Source organism: Oryzias latipes, chromosome 3, assembly GCF_053564925.1.
Source record: "Oryzias latipes strain Hd-rR chromosome 3, Olatipes_Hd-rR_3.1".
In the NCBI taxonomy this organism is placed as follows: domain Eukaryota; kingdom Metazoa; phylum Chordata; class Actinopteri; order Beloniformes; family Adrianichthyidae; genus Oryzias; species Oryzias latipes.
The window spans coordinates 29350153-29370975 of NC_136239.1; the positions used below are offsets into that span (position 1 = coordinate 29350153).

Consider the following 20823-nt stretch of genomic DNA (forward strand, 5'->3'; position numbering starts at 1 on the left):
ACATTTTGTTTATAGATTTACAAGCACAAGCAGATGGATTTAAAGAACACTGTAATATATCTTGTTGTTGCCGTTTAACGTTAGAACAGCACCTAAGGCAGCAGCAGAGCGCAGTAGCTTAGGATCTTCTCAGATTTCCTCCAAGAAGTTCATTTCTAGTAGACCCTGGTTGATAAATTTAGTCTAAAACACTTGCACGTGAGCCGCTCACTTAGTTGAAGAACTCGTCATGGATGTTCTAGAAGAGCCTCTGCACCTCCATGAAGACATAACAAAATACTGTACAGCTAATAAAACTTTTTCATAAAGCTGTCCAGGAAAGAAACAAGTGTTCCTACTAAAACTGAACTTAAAGCCACGGAAATCTTTTTTTTTTCTCTTATTTTTTTTACGGGGACTAATTTTTGTTTCGCTCTTAAGGACTCCTACAGATGTTCTGATCATTGAGACTATTAAACAGCAGCTTCTGCTTGAGATTTTCCAAAATTGAAGCCATGACCCCCATGGAAGAGGAGGAGGACCTCAGCATCCACAGTGAGGATAGCAGCCCCCCTGACAGCTGGTCCTTGGTAACAATACTCAATTATTATACAGACTATATTGCACTTCTGCACATGTGAAAGGGGGGATAAAAGATGGGAGGTAGTATAAGGAAACAGCTGAGATGTACCAAACTAACAGCTGTGTAAAATAAAAAGGTAACTGGTGTCTTCGTGCTTAACGTGTTGAGTCATTCATTCGTTCATCTTCTAAACCCGTTTCATCCCTTTCGGAGTTACAAGGCTGCCAGAAGCTCATGTTGAGTCTTTAGCCCAGTCTGACATGTTTGCATGAAAAACAAAGTATGTTCTCGTTCAGTCACGCTAAATAGTTCAGATCTGCAAACTCAGATAACTAGCACTTTTTGAGGTGTTAATGCTTTTATTATCATTTTCACAACAGGGTCTGCTCCTACTTCTCCTATTTTTGTTGAACCAAAGCTGTAAAAGGTTGTTTTTTTTTATCTTTAAGGACATTTTCTTTTACAGCTGTTATTTTTTAGCTCATATCTGGTTTTATTTTCTAAACTCTAGACCTCCTAAGGCTCCCCGAATGTGTGTGATGTCTGAAAACAGGTGAAAGGGGAGGTGCTTCACATAACTGTTTACAGTTCCCATGTGTGCCCTTTACAAGTTGGTGTGTGTGAACCTGCAACAGATCCATGTGCCTCATATCTCTAGCTCATATCTCCACACATGCTCTGAAGTCCACACAGAAAAGCTTGTAGCTCAAGCAGCTCAGATGTTACCTAACAACTAAATTCTTGTGTTCTGGACCTATTCAGCACCTGTGTATTTTTCTATACTATACCTGTGATGAAAGCTGATAGATTCTATCAGTATTAAAAATTAGATAAATAAATGCAGAAATGTTTTTAAGATGTTTCATGAACCTCATTTTTTGGACTTTTTGCACTGCTTGAGATGCACAGAAACAACTAAAGTACAAAGCAGCCCTGCATCGTTCTGCAAGTACAGTATGTTTTAAATGATGAACTGTACGCTGTATTTTATCCAGTACCAGCTTTAACTTAGCTTGTCTGTTCCTGGACAAACTAATGAGATTGTTTCAAAGCCCTGTAATGTGTCTGGCAGGATTGAGTGGTTGAGCTGCAGTGTGTGGCTCAGGTAGCTCTGTGATTGGCTCACTCAACTCCATCCCCCTAACAGACCCCGCCACCCCTCCCACAACTATGGTGATGAAATGAATGCATTGTTGACCTCAGAAGGAGTCCCTGAGAGAGAGAGAGAGAGAGAGAGAGAGAGAGAGAGAGAGAGAGAGAGAGAGAGAGAGAGAGAGAGAGAGAGAGAGAGAGAGAGAGAGAGAGAGATCAGTCTAGCCCTGTCTCGGCAAACTCCTATCGTTCCCCTTGATCCCGATTCTGTCACGTGGTCGCCCCACAGACCCGTCCTGCTGAAAAAACGTGGGCATATAGAGTGCTAAGCTACAAATAACACAAATATAATTTAACTTAAATAAAGCAGGCAAATAATTATTTTTGTCTCATTTAGGGGATATTTCCTTATTTGCTCACTATGAAAATCTATTTTTTTATGAAAAGTTCATTTTATAGCCATACCAGATGCTTTCCATAAAAGGAAAATTTGACAAACAAATTGATATCTACTGAAATCAAGATGAATTGAAACAAATTGTGAGCTCATGAATCAAACGAATCAATTCATTAGTTTGGCACTGATAAGAACAGTTAAGTTTAATTACTGTTAGCAACCAAACAATCTTATTCTTTTTTTGCAAGTTTGGTCAAAATATTAAAAATTCTGGCAGTATCAATGACACTGTCTATTATCTTATCTTATTACTTTAACTACTCTAACTTGCAATCATGGGTGGTGCACGAAAAGCCTCTTTGAGCGCCTGACCTGAACATAGCACAGGATCATTGCAGTAAATCTTTTCCATGTCATACTTCATTTAACTTTGTCCACGTGACACCCCCATGTCCTCTCAAACACAAGCATTCATCGAAACGAGAGGTGGTCCTTTCTCTGCTTCCCTTTCCCTCCCTATCTGATTGGCTATTTATTCCTCCCTGTGAACTGAGTCAGTTCTTAGAAAGTTCAGCACATGTTCCCATCTTTCTTCTCTGGCTTGGACAGCCTCTGTGTGGGCGCACTTGTGTGTTTGTGTGTGTGCTCTTTAGCTATTTGGCCAAAGAAAACAGGCAATCACGTGGTCTACACTTGCAGACCAAACTATCTGTCAAATGGTGGTGACGTTTTATTCATGGTCATTAGCTGGAGCACATGTTTGTACTTAAGTTTCACACACATAATCTGCTGCCATTTATGTAAGAAGGACCAGCGAGAATCAGCCTACCTCCGTCAAGGGGATTCTTAGAATCATTGAGCAAGACCAAGTCCTGGTTTGGGGTGACTCAGAGGGGAGCGAACTTTTTATGTTTGTTTCTAAAAGATGGAAATGAACTCTGTGTTCAGAGTGGACTCTGGCGACAGTAAACAGCACCTTACATAAGACTGTAGTTATTTGATTAAACTAGACAATAAACTAAAGGAACATTTTCCTTAACACATGATAAAATTGTTGTAAAATAGTAAGCAAACACTGTAATTGAAAGCCATCTCTTAAGGCCAGGCCCTGATCATCTTTGAATATCTTTGGTTTTGGTATTAGAGTGTCTCTGAATCCATCATGTTGCTCTTGTCAACTTATAAAATGAGAGAAGACTGCTTTCGAGAGAGAACACAGCTATTCTTGTAAAATGAACCCTTCACTGCTATTTTTGTCCTCAACACGCATTATGTTTCTTCGGAGCAGGAACATGATATAAGGGTTCCTCATTCTTTTGTAACGTGCAGCATGTATACTATTTGTGCTTTAAGTTCTTGCAAGCAGTTTAATTTGGGATCTGCTCAGATATTTGTGTAATCGAGTGTCCCACTCCGACACTTTATTAATCAAGTAATGAATCCAGCTTAACAAGAAGTGAGCTATTACATTCATTATTCACAAATGAGGCTTTAACAATGTCACAGAATTTCAGGTTTTCACTAAATGTTGTGCAAAACAATCTGTAAAATACATTTTCTACTAAATGTTTTTACAGTGACAGCTTTAAATATCATTGTACATGTGACAATAAATCTATCTACATCATAATGCGTTATCAGTCACCTATTCAAACACAAAATCAGTTAAATTGCATATTTAATAAAAAATCCAAATTATAAAAAGTTTTATCTAAAAGACTGCTCACTAGTGTGCATAGTGATTGAACAGACTATATTACAAAACAAAATACTTGTAGGTTAACCTTGCATGCATCTGGGTTATTCAGCGGTGTGCATGCAGGATTTAGGTGGAAAGTCTGTATATGAACGAGACATTGTAACTTTAAGAAATAATTTATTACTATCAATTATTTTTTAAACCAAATAACTTTTTTTTTAAGTTTGACAAGTATAATACCGGGTTTTAGGGTTCTTTATGTTGTAAAATCGTCTTTTTTTCTCATTCAAATAAATTATGGTATGAGAGGACCATGCTTATAAGGATTTCAGTCTCTGTTGCCTGGTATTTGGAACATGCATGAACAGGGACCAGTTATGATGAAATCCAGCATGTTTTGTGGGGATCTCTCAGGAAAAAAAAGTAATAAAAATAAATGACGTCACCCCGGAGTCAGCCAATCACAGCCTCCCTGCGCGGCGCGGCGTGACAGTGGGTGGAATATTTCAGCTGCCGTTGGAGGAGCAGCTTGCAGATCAAATGTCTAAATGATGCGGGATATGAAAGGTTGGGGGGGTTCGTTTGTGGGGGGAGCTAGCGCGCATCAGTAGTACCGAGGACCGGGAGGCTGGGAGAAGAACTGAATGGCGGACGGATCCCGGAGCAAAGAGCGACGTCAGTAAACAGTGTAAGCAAAGGGCGCGCGCGCGCCGCAGCCGTGTGAATAATTGCCTAATGTGTTTACACCAGCGTCGTGTCAGTGGGATTGGAGGTTGTGTGTGCTGGTGGAAAGCCTGCTGCTGATGTGCCGCCGTGCCAGTGGATTGCAGAGCTTCACCCCAGACGTTTACATGTCGCTGCTCGTGTTCCAGCAACGTGATCGTGAAAGCATCCACGATGATGCCCCTAAAGTGAAAATCTACCATTAATATTTGTGCTTAGAAATCGAACAAGAAGAAGAGTTAAAGTGGCTGCTCCAGCAGAATAACGGGATTTATTAGGGTAATCCTTCACTTGATTATTTTTAATCCTACAGCTTCTTTGACTGTGGCTGCTGGTCTGCACACATAAATGATCTTAATGTCATTTGGTTAAAATCTGAAAATCTGCCCCTCAAACAAACAGTGTTGTTTGTTATGTTTACTTCATTCTTTTGTGTCATTGAAGGACACCCAGTCACCCTATGAGATGTCTCGTGATGGCTTATTACATAATGGAAAAAGCCCAGTGAGTGTTGGCTGCTAAACAGAGATGTCCTGGAAGAGTGAGCCAGGATGCCACTGTGTTTGGGTTTTTTCTGTTTCTATGGGGGCCTTTCCTGACAGGAATGCTAAATTTTTTTTGCATTATGTTTTTTTATGGGCTAAACTATCCCTTCTTGGGTTGGTGTTCTATTAGGACATAATCTATTGTTTATCTCTTTAACTGTTTGCTGGCACATTGATCAAAATTGTGCAGAAATAAAATTTATCAACCTCCTTTTCGTGCTGTTATATTTGGACTTGCATCAATTAAATAGGACATTTTGACCCTTTTTGTTGACAATTTGACCTCGGTGTGCAGGAAAAAAGATGCACTTCCGATGCAAATCATCGTTTAAGAAATGCTTTGTAATTGTTGGCTTTGGTTCCCTATGAAGTGGCAAAAAAAGGTATAAATAAGTTGTTAATGTTGAGGTTCGGCTGTGCACACGCTGGATAAAGTCACAGCAGTACTTCTGTAAACATCTGCGGAACTGCTTGTTTGCGAATGAATGGTCGGTTTGCACGTAGGTAATGTTGAAAGTGAAATCAGTGCAAAGGTTTACATATGAGTACACACTGGCGCACATTGTTTCTGTTAGAACAAAACAATTCAGGGAATTAGGAAGCGAGAGTGAGTTAAAGGGTCGTTTTATTATGCAATCAGTCCCCCCACCCCCCACCCCATAGTTATTGAGCAAGAGATACATGCTTTAGAAAAACATCCACTCACTCTAAAGGTGTTTACCCATCCATGCAGTTCACAAAATTCCTTTTTCCCTATATATAAATGTAAATAAAATAAATATAAATGAGAATCAACAATAAAATAGCAAAACATAAAAAGCATCAGCATCAGTTCTGGAGCCCAGTTATAGTATTTCTCTCCTCTTGAGGCTTGAATTTGGTATTGTGAAAGTAAAACATTCTACATCACAGGGCAAAAAATCTCCTAATTCTAACGGTTGTATCTACGTTTCAGCTTTACAATTGTTTTTAAAAGTGACAGGAAAAAACAGAAAAACGTTGAGAGAAGCCGACTTTTTTTTCCAGACAGCATCAGTTACACCCACAAGCATACCTGACACACTGAGCATAAATTCATTCAGAGTAAAGAAAGGGGTTTCTGCGACATGACTCCATGTTTTTGGGTCACAACACATCCTCATGTGACTGAACGACTGTTCACCCCTTGATTTATGATGTGACCTTTTAGGCAATTGATCATGAAGAGAACAAATTCTGGATGCGTTCGTCTTGTCCCCAGTTACAGACCATGAACTATGTGGGACAGCTGGCGGGCCAGGTGTTTGTCCAGGTGAAGGAGCTGTACAGAGGACTCAACCCTGCAACTCTGTCTGGATGCATCGACGTCATAGTGGTCCGACAGCCCGATGGCTCCCTGCAGTGCTCCCCGTTCCATGTCCGCTTTGGAAAAATGGGTGTGCTGAGATCCCGGGAAAAAGTGGTGAGATCGGTCGACTCATTCTCCACACCTACTTTGTCAGTTCACATTCAAACACCATTTCTTTTTAGAACTAAACTGTATGCTGATGACATTCCACTTTTTCAGTTTTGCATGTAGGAATCCATGACAGCTATACATCCAGATATCTGGGATGAACTTTGTGTCTAATGACTGTCTTTGGTGTATATTTTACTCAAAAGCATATTCAGAAAATGCATACGAGGTTAAAAAAATCCATTAAAAAGCTTGTTCTATTGTGTTGCAGGTGGACATAGAGATCAATGGGGAGCCTGTGAGCTTGCACATGAAGTTGGGGGAGAATGGAGAGGCCTTCTTCGTCAAGGAGATGGAGAACAAGCTGGTGGGCTGTGACCGACAGTGAATAAATAAACGCACATGTGAACCGATTATGCAAATATCTGCAGAAATTATACAGCCTCAAGATACAGCTGCAGAAAGTTTGGTGTCAGGGAGGGATACTGTTTTTTTCTCTCCTGGGATGTCCCACTAGTTTTACAACTTTGATCAACGTAAAACTACACCTGGTTGTTATTGTAATAGTCATAGTCATTCCTAAATTGTGGGTTTTTCCTGTTCAGGCAAGCCCAAAGATGACAGAAACAATCATCTTCTTAGTAGTTTGAAATTACTTTAGATCTACCAATTACTGTATAACTCACTTTTTTATAGGCTGTATTTTAAAGTTACCGGTACTATTATATAATGTTCTGTACATTCATATTGTTCTCTGTTTGAACAAGAAACCTATCAGATCTGAAGTTCCTGTCCTCTTGTGGAGTCAGCATGTCCAGTTTCTCGGAATACACACTCAAATTAAGCTGACGATGTCATTGTTACTCTCATACCATGATCGGATTGGTCAGAAATGCTGGCAAACATTCAGTTCCTGTCACAGCCATGTTGATCCAGGTTGTCCTTCCTCTGATGTTGTTTTTTCCATCTTTATTTATCTGGATTTTGACTAGCACAGTTGGTAAATTCTTTGCAGTTATGTGATCTGACAACAACAGGAAATGAACTAAAAATATTTTTGAAAGATTTCCAAATCTCCTTCCTAGAGCTTTCCAAAGTATCAGAATATTTTAAGGTGGGTTGATATTTAGATGGCATCAGATGTGGGAAACTAGTGACCACAGTTCCTCCTAAAGAAAAAGAGTCTGTTTGTGTGTGGTGGGCAAAGATCAGCAGCTGCTGTGTTGGCTGGCTTTGTTCCATAATGAAGAGTTAAGAGAGAAAAGTCCTAATCACGGGAGATTTGCACTACTTCTAAATCTGTAGGATAACATTGGTGCGATTCTGCCTTTCTGACTGCCTGCAGTTTGTGAGCCAACGTCTGTAAATACTCTTATCAATGACTTTAAAGAAGCATGTCTCCTGAACGCAAACCTGCCTGGAGAGTGGAAAACCCCCAGGCATCTATTTATAGCTCTGCTCTCTTCAGGCTCTGCGTCTTAAGCCCCGACTGCTTTAAAATTCTGCACTCAATGGAGAACACAAGAGGTCAGAGAAAATGTCACATAACAATATCATATTTTACTCTGATTGTAATACTAAAAATTTTGCTTAACTTAGACTCAAAAGGAAACTCCACTTCCAGCAGCAGCTTTAGATTTTTCCTCACAAACCGTCACTCGTCTTTGTTAAAATCAAAAATATCCATCAAAGATAATTCCTCTCACTAATTTTAGGACCGTAACTTCAACAAATAAATGGCACAAAGCTCAATTCACTGTGCTGCTCTTACCCAACAGTGTTTACCTGTGCTCCTCAAGACCTACGTTACCTGTTGGGGCTTGTTCATTTGGTCATAGTCTAGAACTTGCATGTGAGACATGATGAACCATGTTTACCAAGTTCAGTTTGCAGCAGCAGCAGATATCTGTGCATATCCGAGATCTGAAGTCCAATAATCCCATTGATTGCTCAGTCTCTCAATGATAAAACTAATGTAAATATAGGCGAATTACCCTAAATGTTTGCTTTTTGCACCATGTGACTTAGATTCTTTTGTGAAATGCTCTTTCATATCAAACACCATTAAGATCACATCTGAATTGTTTTGCAGGGAAAAAAAACAATGGTCATCAAAGACTAAAGTATAAAAAAAAGAGATGGGATGGGTGACTTTGTAGAAAATGTTTGTGAGAATGTAGTCTTCTCATTTGACTGTGACCTAATGCTGTGACAAAATGAATGCTGAGACAGTAGACCCTGCTGCATGCTGCATGTGCCCCCTGTGGCCTGCTCAGTTTATCATATATTATATATTTACCAGAAATTCAGAAAAAAACAACAGGGAAATGTTGAGTCTCTTTCAGGGAGATGGAGGACAGTAGCTATCGCAATGTGATATTCAGAAACACAGAAAATGCATATTCACCCTTTTAAATGATGCTAAATGTACGGGCATTTTTTTTAGCTTTAAATATGACAACCCTGATGGGTTATATCGTAAAGAATTAAATTAGAACAGAAATAATAGTAATTTACTTATTAAGTTCTCTTAAAGCTTATAGGGTAATTTTAAACTGTACTGTTGTGCATTATTTTGTTCATATTGTTCACATTTATTGTATTGTTTTTTTTGTAAAGTTCTTTTAAGAAAAGCATAATTCCTTACAATTTCGACACTTTTGGAAATATATCACAAATAATTGGGGAAAATCAAGACAAACTAATATTTAAATTCTGCTTCGATTTAGTGGAAACTCATAGTTTTTCGCTCTCTAAAGTTTGACTAAGACACATGTCCATGTCCCCGCTGGGAAATTAAACCATCTGCTGCTTGGCTGTAGGATGAATGCAATTTATCAGCAGATTCTTACAACAGGAAGTCACATTGATTTTTCTTTTCTCATAAAAAATGTTCCATCTTGAAGGCAAAAATTAAAACATTACTATAGAGAAAGCAAAAACTGTTGTGGATTCATTTTTATTTACACATGAACTCATCTAAAGTCATGTAATTATGTCTCCGTGCCCACAGGAAGTGGTTCCATCCTACCTTGCAACATCCCCCATCTTGTCAACAGGGGAGGATTTAATGGAGAAGGAGCTGCGAAGCCCACATCATCTTGGTAGGATCAGCTGAGAGAAGAGAATGTTGGGGAATTGTGTTATTGTGACAATATTGAAGATGGGTTTTCTATGCTTTCTGCAGACGGCTCACATCCTGTCCAAAGCCTGGGAGCACAGTATGCTGATGGAGGTACAGAAAAGAAGAGGAGAAAAAGGAGAAGAAAGGCTAGGCCAGAGGCAGGAGGAGTTGGAGGAGCTGGAGGAGCAGGCAGGAGAGAGGAGAGTGGCGATGACTTCTCAGAGGATGAGGACATGTTCACTATTGACCTGAGCTCTGATGACGAGAAGGAGGGAGACAACTGCAGGTGTGCTTGTGTGCAACAATAATAGTTCAAAAATGTTCCTAAGTGTGTTAGGTGGAGTAATTTTAGGTGCCTTTAGTCATGTATGATGGTAAAAGGATTGTCTGGCAAAAGTCAGAGGATTAGAAATAAATAAAGGAGTTTTAAAAACAGGGGATTAAGCATCGATGGTAGCTGCAAAACAAATGGTTCCTAACTATTGCCTCCCAGATTTAACCATTTGGTGCAGAAACAATGCTGCATAAGGCTGCTCAGTAAATATACATAATCATTTAATGAATCATGCATGACTGTGCATTTTGGGACTTTTTTTATTTTCATCAGTTGGATAAATGTTTTTTTTAATATGTGTTGTAAGTATTTCAGAAATTTCAATAAACTAAATAACAAACCTTAAAACCATTAAAGACATGGGCGTGTGAGACTGCATGTTCAAGCACGTTGTGAATGAAGCTGTTTGAAAAGCATCTGAGCTGCTGGATCTGCTCCAGTGGTTGGTTCTGTTCCCACAGAGCTCTCCCTGAAATAATAGTCGGGGAAGGCAATGGTTCTGCTAGAGGTTTGAACCTTTTTTAAAGCAAACTTCCCACATGCTGAGCTGGGAACATTTTTGAAATGCCGTAACATAGAAAAGAAAAATGTCAAGATGCATGAAGGTTCCAATATTTAACAGGGATATTTTTTTTCGAAGCATTTGAGACCTCTTTTTTGATTTTTAAAGCGATTTTAAAAATCAACATGTTGACTATTTAAATTTAGTAGGGGTGAATAAAGAATGATTGCTGTAAAAATCTGCATCTGTGTGTTTTTGTATTCAGATCCAGTGATCAAAGCCCATCAGCCAACGTGCACCCAATCAGCTGGCCTCATTTGCAAAGGTTTTTATCCACCTCTCATATTTACCTTTTTTTATATATCTTCATAAGTGGGATTTTTGTTATTTCTTTCTTCTTTTCTCATCTCTTTTTTCTTTTTTCACCCTCTCTAGCTTCAGTAATGTGGCTAAAGAGACTCCGTCCATCCCTGCACTGTGCGGTCTCTCCATCTCTTGTCCTCAGATGATATCTCAGTTTTCTTCTCTTGCTGGGTATCGACTTCATTTCCACTTCTTATGAATAAATGACATGATAATGAAAATGCCCTTCAAAGGGAAAAGTTTGTAGATTTTCATATAATAAATCATGTTCAATTGGGAATAAAAGAAAAGCGCATGGTAAACGTAGAGTGAAAACTGGTCTGAATCAAGTATTTGTTCCTCCATAGCAGTCCAGATGAATCACCATCATTAACACCAAAGAGTGATTCAGAACTGACCAATCGGGCCAACCCTGAGATGCAGTGGGCGTGGGGGGAGCTACCCCAGGCCGCCCAGGTACACACACACAAACACACATATGTAAAACTACCCAGTGATTACACGACTAACTACTTTTGGAGAAAGGTTTATGATCAGATTACACTTTTATCCATACGAGGTATAAAAAATAACCCTAAAAATGCTTCAACCCTTTTACCAAACATTGGGGTGACTGTAGATTTCTTTAGAGCGAAGTAATTCATAATTAATCTGTAAATCATTCTGTCTATTTTTATTTGAAAAACAGACAGATGGCGCAGTGGTTAGCGCTCCTGCCTCACAGCAAGAAGGCCCCCGGTTCAAGTCCTGGCTGGGGGACCTGAAACAGAACAACTATGGGGGACCTTTCTGTGTGGAGTTTGCATGTTCTCCCTGTTTCTTCCTCCCACCATCCAAAAACATGCTTCATAGGTTAATTGGTGACTCCAAATTGTCCATAGGTGTGAATGTGAGTGTGCATGGGTGTGTGATATGTGTGACCCTGCGACAGACTGGCAACCTGTCCAGGGTGTCCCCTGCCTTCGCCCATAAGTGGCCGGGATAGGCTCTGTGACCCCGAAAGGGAGAAATGGAAGAAAATGAATGAATGAATTTCATCACATAGCGTAGATGCTTTTCAAACCTCACAAGCATTTTGCTTGTCACTTGGGATTTTAAAAAAATAGCAAAAAAAAAAAAAAACTGTGCAAAAAATCCTGTACAATTACATTTTCCTTCAATAGATATGTGAATTTTTTCATTAAAAGTTTTGCTTGTACTGATCTCTGTAACCAACATGGTCATTTAGAAGTGTTTAACCTTTTCTGTGTAGTTTAAGTGATATTGTTTTAAGTTTCTATACCGAAAAAGAAGAGTTTTGTAAACAGTTCCTCTTTTTTACAGCCACCATTCCTCACCTCCCATCAGAAGCAGGATTCTTCAGTTGCAGTCTCCATCCCAGTTACTGCCAGCACTCATTTCAGAGCCATCTGTGAAACAGGGCCAGTTTCTGCTTCCATCGCTTCCTACTCCCCTCACCCTGAGGAGACTGCAGCCCTCGAAAAGGACAAAGACAAAGAGAATGGAGGTAAAGTGATGTGGGGGGAGTGGGGATGCATATGGAGCAGAGCTTGGTGATTATGTAGTTCATGTCCACTGTGGGCCGATAGAAAAACAGTGTGAAATCGAGTGTGTTGAGGCTAAGACAAAAATATCAAAATGTTCTTGTAGGGAAAAACGAAGATCCAAGTGCTTTTTGAATCCAGCTTCTCCTGCTGAATAATCTCTGAAAGATAAAAATTCATAATTGATTTTAATGTGACCGAATTTATAACACATCAACTTACATGTTAACAACACAGTTCTATTTCACACATCAGTTTGAAACTTTACTGAGCTCTAGTGGTTGTACTGAGAAGTACAACTTGACCTTTGTTTGACATTTTGCAGCTTTAGTTTTAAGATGAGGGTTTAATGAAGTTTATTTGCAAGTTAGTTTGACTATTATTGATACACATGAAGATATGAGTGCGTTGAGTCTGGTTTGACCTCTGCTTTTTTATGCAGATAGAGAGATAGAGAACATTGGGTCGTCATACACAGAGACGAACAGTTTTGCAGTTTGTTCAGCAACAAAGATTTTCCCTGATCACCTAGATGAAGGCAGGAACAGAGGAAGCCCAATCATTAGGACTGATTCACCATCCAGGAAGAAAGGTGTGGTGTTTTTGCCAGCCTTCATCTGTCAAAGCACTTCATTTTCTCGCTGCTAAAGAAGTTTAATAATGTCTGTTGTAGAAAAGAGAAGCCAGCATCTTGGTGCAGATGGCATTTATCTGGATGACATTGCCGAGCTGGAGCCAGAAGTGGCTGCTTTATATTTCCCTAAAAGGTAAAAATTCATACTTTACAGCCTAAACATGAACACCTGTGTTAAATACATTATAGCTCCCTCTGGTGGCCAAAGTGTGAACCTACTGATGAAGACAAACATTTTCTGCCATGTTTGACATAGCCGCTGATATATATATATATATATATATATATATATATATATATATATATATATATATATATATATATATATATATATATATATATATATATATATATATATATATATATATATATTCTATAAGTAATAATATCTTCTAAGTTTAAAAAAAATAACAATTTAGGTCAACTTTTACAAACCTTTTTGTGTTTTCCTCTTCAGTGATGGAGGCAGCAGCTCCATGAAAGGGGAGTCTGAGTTGATGATGATGGATGTGAGGAGCGCCAACCAGTCTCCACAGTCAGTGAGCAGCAGTGGGATGGACAGTGGGATTGACAGCTTGCTGGATCAAATTAGCGACCTGCCCCACGTTGCAATCTCGTTGTGTGGAGGACTTACTGACAACAAGGAGATAACCAGAGGTAAAAACAAAACATTTGTCCAAAGAAAGAAGCTTCGTTTGTCTCAGTGAAGCACTCAGTTGCTTTAGTTTCTAGTCATTTGCGTTCATCATTTTTTGTTACGTCTTTAAATCTAGCTGTCAAAGTCTTTAAAATTGAACTAGGACAACCATTGAAGGCAAAGTATGGAACATTTAATGACAGTTTTCACTAAGTAGTGTGTCAAACCTCAATCTGTGCATTTTTCTTGATTTGTTTATGTGCTGGGTGTGCTTTGTGTAACAGAGCAATTCATGAAGAGGACAATTTCCTACCAGCAATTCTCAGAAAATCCTTCCATCATTGATGATCCAAACTTGGTAGTCAAGATAGGAAACAAGTGAGTACCACTCTGTCAAAAGATGTAATAACTAATTAGACATGTGCTGTAGCTGAATGAAACAAATAAAAACAGTGTATTTCAAAGTGTTAAATTCTGGTTTAAGCATGTCCTTTTTCACATGAAATGTGCTTGCAAATTAAGTCTATAAAACATTTATATTGTTTTGAAAGCTTTTTTCATTTGATCTTTTTGTTTAAAAATTATTACCAAATTTAGCAACCACTCCTTTTCAATCGTAGAACATTTTTAAGAGTTTTATTGCATTAAGCAATCAAACTATTGTCATTCTTTAGTTATTTTCTTAATTGCATCTAGCGATGAAACTAAAAAGAAGGCTGTTCTCAAACTAAAAGAGAATATTGTTCATCTTTTTTATTTTTTATTCGATTGTGTAAAGCTAAATGCTTTTAGCGATGCAATATTCACTTTCAAAACTGCTAAGTCGTCATAGTTCTGTATTTTTGAACTTAACAAAAATACAATAACTGTCATATCTTTAGCCTAATTTAGAGATTACCAGTGTTTCCAGCTAATTCTGCCCCATCGTTAACTAATTTAGCTGATTTCAGCGTCGAGCAATCAGGTCAAAAGCATTTTGGCATTTCTTGGGGTTTTTAGGCTAATTTGGTCTTAAACCATCTTTTCCGATGATTTCAAACTAGCTTTTTAAGCTAATTTTGCACATATTCATATTAAGCTCGCTTGTTATGGTAATTTTCACAAGACAACTTTGACATTTAGATTCAATGTTAGTGTCAAGATAGCTCTTTTGGCTCATTTTTGCCGATTTTAAGATCTTGAAGCTAAATCTAACAAACATGTTTTTTTGTTTAAGAAAACTTGTCATTGAGTTGATTATCAGTATCTGCAGTATTTTTTGAAGGTTATAGAATTATATAGGAGCAACCGCTTTAAGGAATTACACATTTAAAAAAATCAGGTAATGCAGGTCCTTCAGTCTGATATTTAGAGTCAAATCCGTAATCAGTCTTTTACAGATGACTTTTTTTGAAGAGACAAACCTTTTTTTTTGTTCTTTTATGTTGTAGATACTACAACTGGAGCACCGCTGCTCCTGTCATGCTGGCCATGCAGGTCTACAAGAAGCCCCTGCCACAGGTAAGACCGCCATGGAACAAGATTAGGACATGTTTGGGGGATATAGCAGTGTATTAGTCAGAAAATGTCTTTAGCTATTTTTTATGATTTTTATACTGCTGTGGGATTAATTCTTCAATAAAGCGCTTAGAAACTGATTTAAAACCTTGTATGTAAAGTCTCTGTTGTGGAATGGACAAAGGAATAAAGTATTTAGTTATCATAAAAGGTACAAATATTTGACTAAAAGCAAAAATGTAATACAAATAAAATAAGCAAATAAAATATACTCAAGAGCTCAATCAGATTTGAGAAAAACCTGCATGAAAAATTGTTACCAGTGTGTTTGAGCCTCAGTGAAAACCATTTTGAAGTTTAATTGTCAGGGTGAAAAGCCTGCAGCTGCTGTGTTCTACTCTCTAATCACTGCTTTTTCTGTGTATCGACAGACTGAATGTGTAAAACAGGCTGTTGAGCATGCAGTTTAATGGGTTTAACCAAGTCTGCGTGTTTCATAATCATTTGTTAGGTAGTGATTGACACATTGGACCTCTTTCAACCCTCTGTGTTTTTTCCTCCTGTGCCTCCAAGCATTTTGTAAAGAATGCCCCTGCACCTGATTTTTCACTCTGCTGTTAGCTGGCATCCTTTTACATCTGGATAATTCAGCTGAAAGCTAGCAGCAGTAGCAGCAGATGTTGCTAATGTATATAGCCAAATGTCATTTAATAGTTTAAAATAAATGTGCTATCCTAACACTTGAATAATGTCCTTTTTTATCCCCTTTTTTTTTACCTCTGTTCGTTTATATTTGTTATTTTGATCACCATCCTCCTTACATTTATGTTCACCTAGTGTTGGTGTTTGAGTTATGTCTTTTCTGCTTTCGGCTTCTTCTCGTACTGCTTCCCAAGCCTGTTTGGCTACAGCTCCTCTCCACCTGTATGATGGCCTCTTGCTTTGCTTGATTGTTGTTCAGAGCATGTTCTCTACTGTCTAGTTGGTTCTTCGTCATCTCTGTTGTCCTGTTTGCCAGCTTCTCTTTTCTGTTTTTCTTGCTAGTCTTCTAGTGAATCCATCATCCATTCCCCTCTTCTTTCATATTGTCAAAGATCTCTCATTCATGAGCCTGCCCCCTTACCTCTCGCCTGTGTTTCCATCTTCTTTCAGTTTGATAGATTAGTTGGGAAAAACTGAAATGTGATGCTTCGTTATTTTGTTCTTTTGGTTGCTGGTCTTTGTTCTGTTCTTGAGTCACATTTCCATTCAGTTTTGAGTTGTCTGCTCATCACTGCCCTCAGGAGTCTGTGGAGAACATCATGAAAGAGAGGATGCCAAAGAAGGGTGGACGCTGGTGGTTCTCGTGGAGAAGCAGGAACACTGACTCTAAATCGGTCAGGGAAAAAGCTGTTAAGCAGATCTAACCATCCTTTGCCTTCCCTGCTGGATTTGGTAAACTGAACCAGCTGTGATCTCTGTGCTGTGTAGGAAATGGTAACGGAAGCAGGAGACAGAGAAGACAACTCACTAGCTATGGCTTCAGCAAACAGGTGCCTTTAAATGTATTTTTAACTTCCTAAATAAATTCCCTTAAGCCATTTTTTTCTTCTTGCACCAAACTGGATTCCTTTGATTTTTCAGCTTCAAGGATGAGTCTTCATCAAGTGATGAGGATCACAGAATCCCCTCTCAGGTGTCTGGATCGTGTCAGCCAGAGGTCCTTTCAGGCACTGTCTGCTATAAGAAGACCCTCCGCCTCACTTCAGACCAATTGGTACAATATCTGTTCCTTTTGAAAAATTAACACCCATTTTTAGTTCAATTATTGTGTGTGAGTTTGAGTGTCACAGAGGTGTGATTAATCTTATGTTGGAAAACAGTCCAACTGAACACACATTTCAGGAAACCTGAGTGGCTGCAGTAGCTTTGCTTTTTGTTATTCACTACACATGTAGCAACTTTAGAAAATAAAAATCCTCCCAAAGAACAAAAGATGTAAAGCTACACATTCTTGTTGATTCCAAGTCATCCTTAATGTCTTCTAAGTTTCATATCTTGTTATTAATTATTGTTATTTCAAAATTTGCTGTTACTAGGACAAAAACACCCACTTCAAAATATATGGTTCCCCCAAGTTACCTCTTTAAATACAGTGTCTTTGCCAAATTTATAGACAGACAAACAACAGTCAAAAATTAGGAAAGTTTGGCTAATTATGAAACAAATAACATGATTTATCGGTTGTATTAGCTTGTGAACCATTGAATCCCATTTGAATTATGTTTCTACCTGTTTTTGCAGGCCAGCCTGCAGCTAAAGGAAGGTCCCAACGAGGTCGTGTTCAGTGTGACCACCCAGTATCAAGGCACCTGTCGATGCCATGGCACAATCTATCTGTGGAGCTGGAATGACAAAATAGTCATCTCCGATATTGATGGAACCATTACCAGGTAACTTAGTGCAAGATCTCTCCATCAGTTTGAGTTCACACCATTCTGTAGATTGTTTGTGGTTAAAGCTTAAAGCCATGCATGAATATGCAATTAGTGCTCAGTAACATCTGGATTAGTTGAAGGGTTTTGCTTCTCACCTGTAACGCTGCAGGTCTGACACCCTGGGTCACATCCTCCCCACACTAGGAAAAGATTGGACACACCAGGGTATTGCACGGCTCTACCACAGAGTCAGCTTGTGAGTTCTGTTTTGGATAAATTTGATAAAGATTTCCTCTTTTGTTTTGCCACATTTTGCTTTTTCTTTTGTTTACAAAACAACTGGCAAAAATTTAAATTAAGTTTGCCTCCCTTGAAGAGCTCAGCTAGTTTTATCTTAACAGAAAAGTATGACAAAATTATATCTATGCTACCAGATTAACATTTTGGTTCTTAAAAATATGTAATTGTCAACATAGCATCATTTGAATAAAAAAAAGTATCTGTTAAACAGAAATTCTGAATAGTTTCCATTCTATGAATAAGTTTGTCAACTTTTTTAATGTATTTCTGCTGTAAGATTTAACATATTCAAGCATTATGAATAAAATGTATTATCATTTTTTTTTTATTCATAGGAATGGATATAAATTTATGTATTGCTCAGCAAGGGCTATTGGCATGGCTGATATGACCCGAGGTTACCTGCACTGGGTCAACGAGAGGGGAACCATGCTGCCTATGGGCCCGGTGCTGCTCAGCCCCAGCAGTCTGTTCTCTGCCTTCCACAGGTTAACACGTTTGAATGTTTTAGACCAAAATAATTAGAGGTCTCCTCAGGTTTTAAGGAAAAAAAAACAGATGATTTAGAGCTCTTTTTATGTTGTGCAGGGAAGTGATTGAGAAGAAACCAGAGAAATTTAAGATTGAGTGTCTCACAGACATCAAGCACCTTTTCTACCCAAACAGTGAACCTTTCTACGCGGCGTTTGGAAACAGAGCTACGGTGAGGTTGCTGAAGTGGTACACACTCTGTATGGCCCACTTCAATCAGAAACTTACATGTTCATGATGTTGGCATAATCGTTGTCATCTTTTGATGTTAAATTCATATATAAATATGGATCTTTTACTTTTTTCACATTTGTTGTGTGTGATTTCAGGACGTTTATTCCTACAAGGAGGTAGGCATTCCTCTAAACCGAATTTTTACTGTCAATCCAAAGGGGGAGCTGGTTCAGGAGCATGCCAAAACAAATGTCTCCTCGTAAGCAACTCTTTGTGTCTACTTTTTTTTTTAACACAGCCTGATTTTAATCTTTGCACATTGAAAACTGAAATCTTTTTCTGTCTCTATTAGCTTTGTGCGCCTGTGTGACATGGTTGACCACGTCTTCCCAGTCCTGGACTCAGATGGGGAGGCCAACTTCTCTCACCCTGACACTTCAGATGAGTGCAATTCCTGGAACAAAGAACTATGTGACAGCACCAGTCAGGACAAGGAAGAAGACCTGCAGGGTACAAGCTGAAGAAATGGCATCAGTGCTAGCAGGCAGGCTGGTACAGAGTTGTTCATTTCACAGGCTGGCAAGAGCCAACAGTTATCTTCTATCGGTTTGACAGCAAAGCTCAAAAGGGATTACAAGAACAGGGATGGAAACAACCAGCAAACTTTTTCTTTCCATGGATAGTGAAAGTTGCTCTCAAGCTCAAAGAAAACACATTTTTTGAACTTTGACTACTGATTTAAAGTAAATGAAAGTATTACAAAAATATGACACTAACATATGACAACAATCAAAAGACATCAAACATTTGAATCCAGGCAAAAAAACAGCTACAAATGATAAAAAGCTTAAACAGAACTTGTGTAGTTAAACTAGTGTGAAACTTTTGTTAATACAACACAGTTGGAGTTCTACAAATGTTAGAAATTTTTAAGGGACTGCCTTTCAAACAAACTCACTCAAAAACAAGATTGCACTGCGTACGGTAGTATTAATTTACTTTATAAGTAATTATTTCAACTACGGTAATCATTTCTTTCCACAATACTACACCTGCACAAGAAAGAAAGTAATGCATCTTTAATAATTTATTTATAAAGTATTTTTCTAGTATATCTATATAATTTGTAAATATAACATGCAAAGCATTCTCTGTATAGCATATAAAGTTGTTTTAAGTTTTGCCTGGTAAAGGTATTCAGAATGTAGACAAAAATGAACCAAACCCCAAACCATTCAGTGGATGAAAATATAAAGTGCAGAAAATGTCATCTGGAATCTTCTGTGCCCACATTTTTTCAGGTTCATTTCATACATGTGGTCTTTTGACCGTTCTACTGTGAAACACGTGGTCAAGGCACATTTTAACCTGTTCAGTTACGAGGCCAATGCAAACATAAACAGTCTGTATTTTTTTAAATATGCAACTAAAGGGACTTGTAATATGTTAGAATGTTATTTATGATATTACTCATTGTTCTAACAACTAATGCTCATCAATGCAATTTTTTTCATGGACTTATGAATGACTAAGATCTTATATTTTTTATGTTTAAAGTGTTGATACTTCGCAGATTTGTAAAAATCTTTTGTACTTATGTGTAAGCCGCACTAACCTGCCCTCGAGATGCCAGGAGCACTCCTCATCAGAAGCATCTATCAGGTGTTTAATGCATATTTCTTTGAAGTTTATGTTTTTAAGCACTGGTCCTCAAAACGGCTACTATGATGTATTTATATGTGAGATGGAAGATGGTCTGTGAGATTTGTACGACTTCAATACGATGTAACTACTCTAAATAAACATAAAACAAATGAAACTTTTTTGACTGGTGCTAATTGCAGCCATCTAAAGTGGGACGTTATGCAAGTACATCTCATAGCTAATAAATAAATACATGCAATTGCACCTAAATGTAAGGTTGGCTGCTGTATTTCTGGTTGAAGTGAAGATTGTCAAAAATATATATATTTTTTTTTAATTTACACTTTGCATTCACATAACACACAAGTCATCTTGTAACTTTATGTGGTTGTAAAGATGACCTCATATTTATGGAACAAGAGTGACAAAACACATCTGATAGATTATTGCCTTGAATGTAAAATGTGAATATTCGTGAGAATATGAGCTTTATAATCATATTTTTTGTAATAAATTAATTGAAGCTATAGTTCTCTGTCTGCCATGAAAAGTTAGTGTTTTGTCAGTCAGTGTGCAACCACACATATTATTATTATTATCTTTTTAAAAGAAAAATATTTCCAAAAATTCAAAGAAAATTTCTATTTTTATTCTTTTAAATTTAACTTC

At 38.1% G+C, this 20823-nt stretch overlaps 1 protein-coding gene across 20 annotated transcripts; it reads left to right on the plus strand.

Moving 5' to 3' along the window:
* The first annotated feature begins 85 nt into the window (after window positions 1-85).
* Window positions 86-20329, plus strand: lpin1a (lipin 1a). 20 transcript variants are annotated; one of them, XM_020699726.3, is made up of 24 exons: window positions 86-569; window positions 6259-6459; window positions 6725-6820; window positions 9467-9557; window positions 9641-9863; window positions 10679-10738; window positions 10849-10947; window positions 11124-11232; window positions 12100-12283; window positions 12763-12912; window positions 12994-13087; window positions 13412-13611; window positions 13876-13969; window positions 15022-15091; window positions 15926-16012; window positions 16372-16464; window positions 16559-16620; window positions 16712-16844; window positions 17372-17520; window positions 17675-17761; window positions 18141-18293; window positions 18394-18508; window positions 18666-18769; window positions 18863-20329. In XM_020699726.3, the coding sequence occupies exons 1-24, from the start codon at window positions 495-497 to the stop codon at window positions 19029-19031; spliced, it is 2898 nt and encodes a 965-aa protein (XP_020555385.1). In that variant the 5' UTR covers window positions 86-494; the 3' UTR covers window positions 19032-20329. The 20 variants fall into 20 exon arrangements, with proteins under 20 accessions (XP_020555385.1, XP_020555401.1, XP_020555388.1 ...); XM_020699742.3 differs by having other exon boundaries at window positions 12853-12912; XM_020699729.3 differs by having other exon boundaries at window positions 11127-11232.
* The last annotated feature ends 494 nt before the right edge of the window (window positions 20330-20823 follow it).

Bases quoted from the DNA above. Each gene is read 5' to 3' on its own strand.
- lpin1a (XM_020699726.3), top strand. From the start codon at position 495: ATGACCCCCATGGAAGAGGAGGAGGACCTCAGCATCCACAGTGAGGAT. The intron at 10,948-11,123 runs GTATCGACTTCA...GTTCCTCCATAG, and splicing joins CAGTTTTCTTCTCTTGCTGG to CAGTCCAGATGAATCACCAT. The intron at 16,845-17,371 runs GTACAATATCTG...CTGTTTTTGCAG, and splicing joins GCCTCACTTCAGACCAATTG to GCCAGCCTGCAGCTAAAGGA.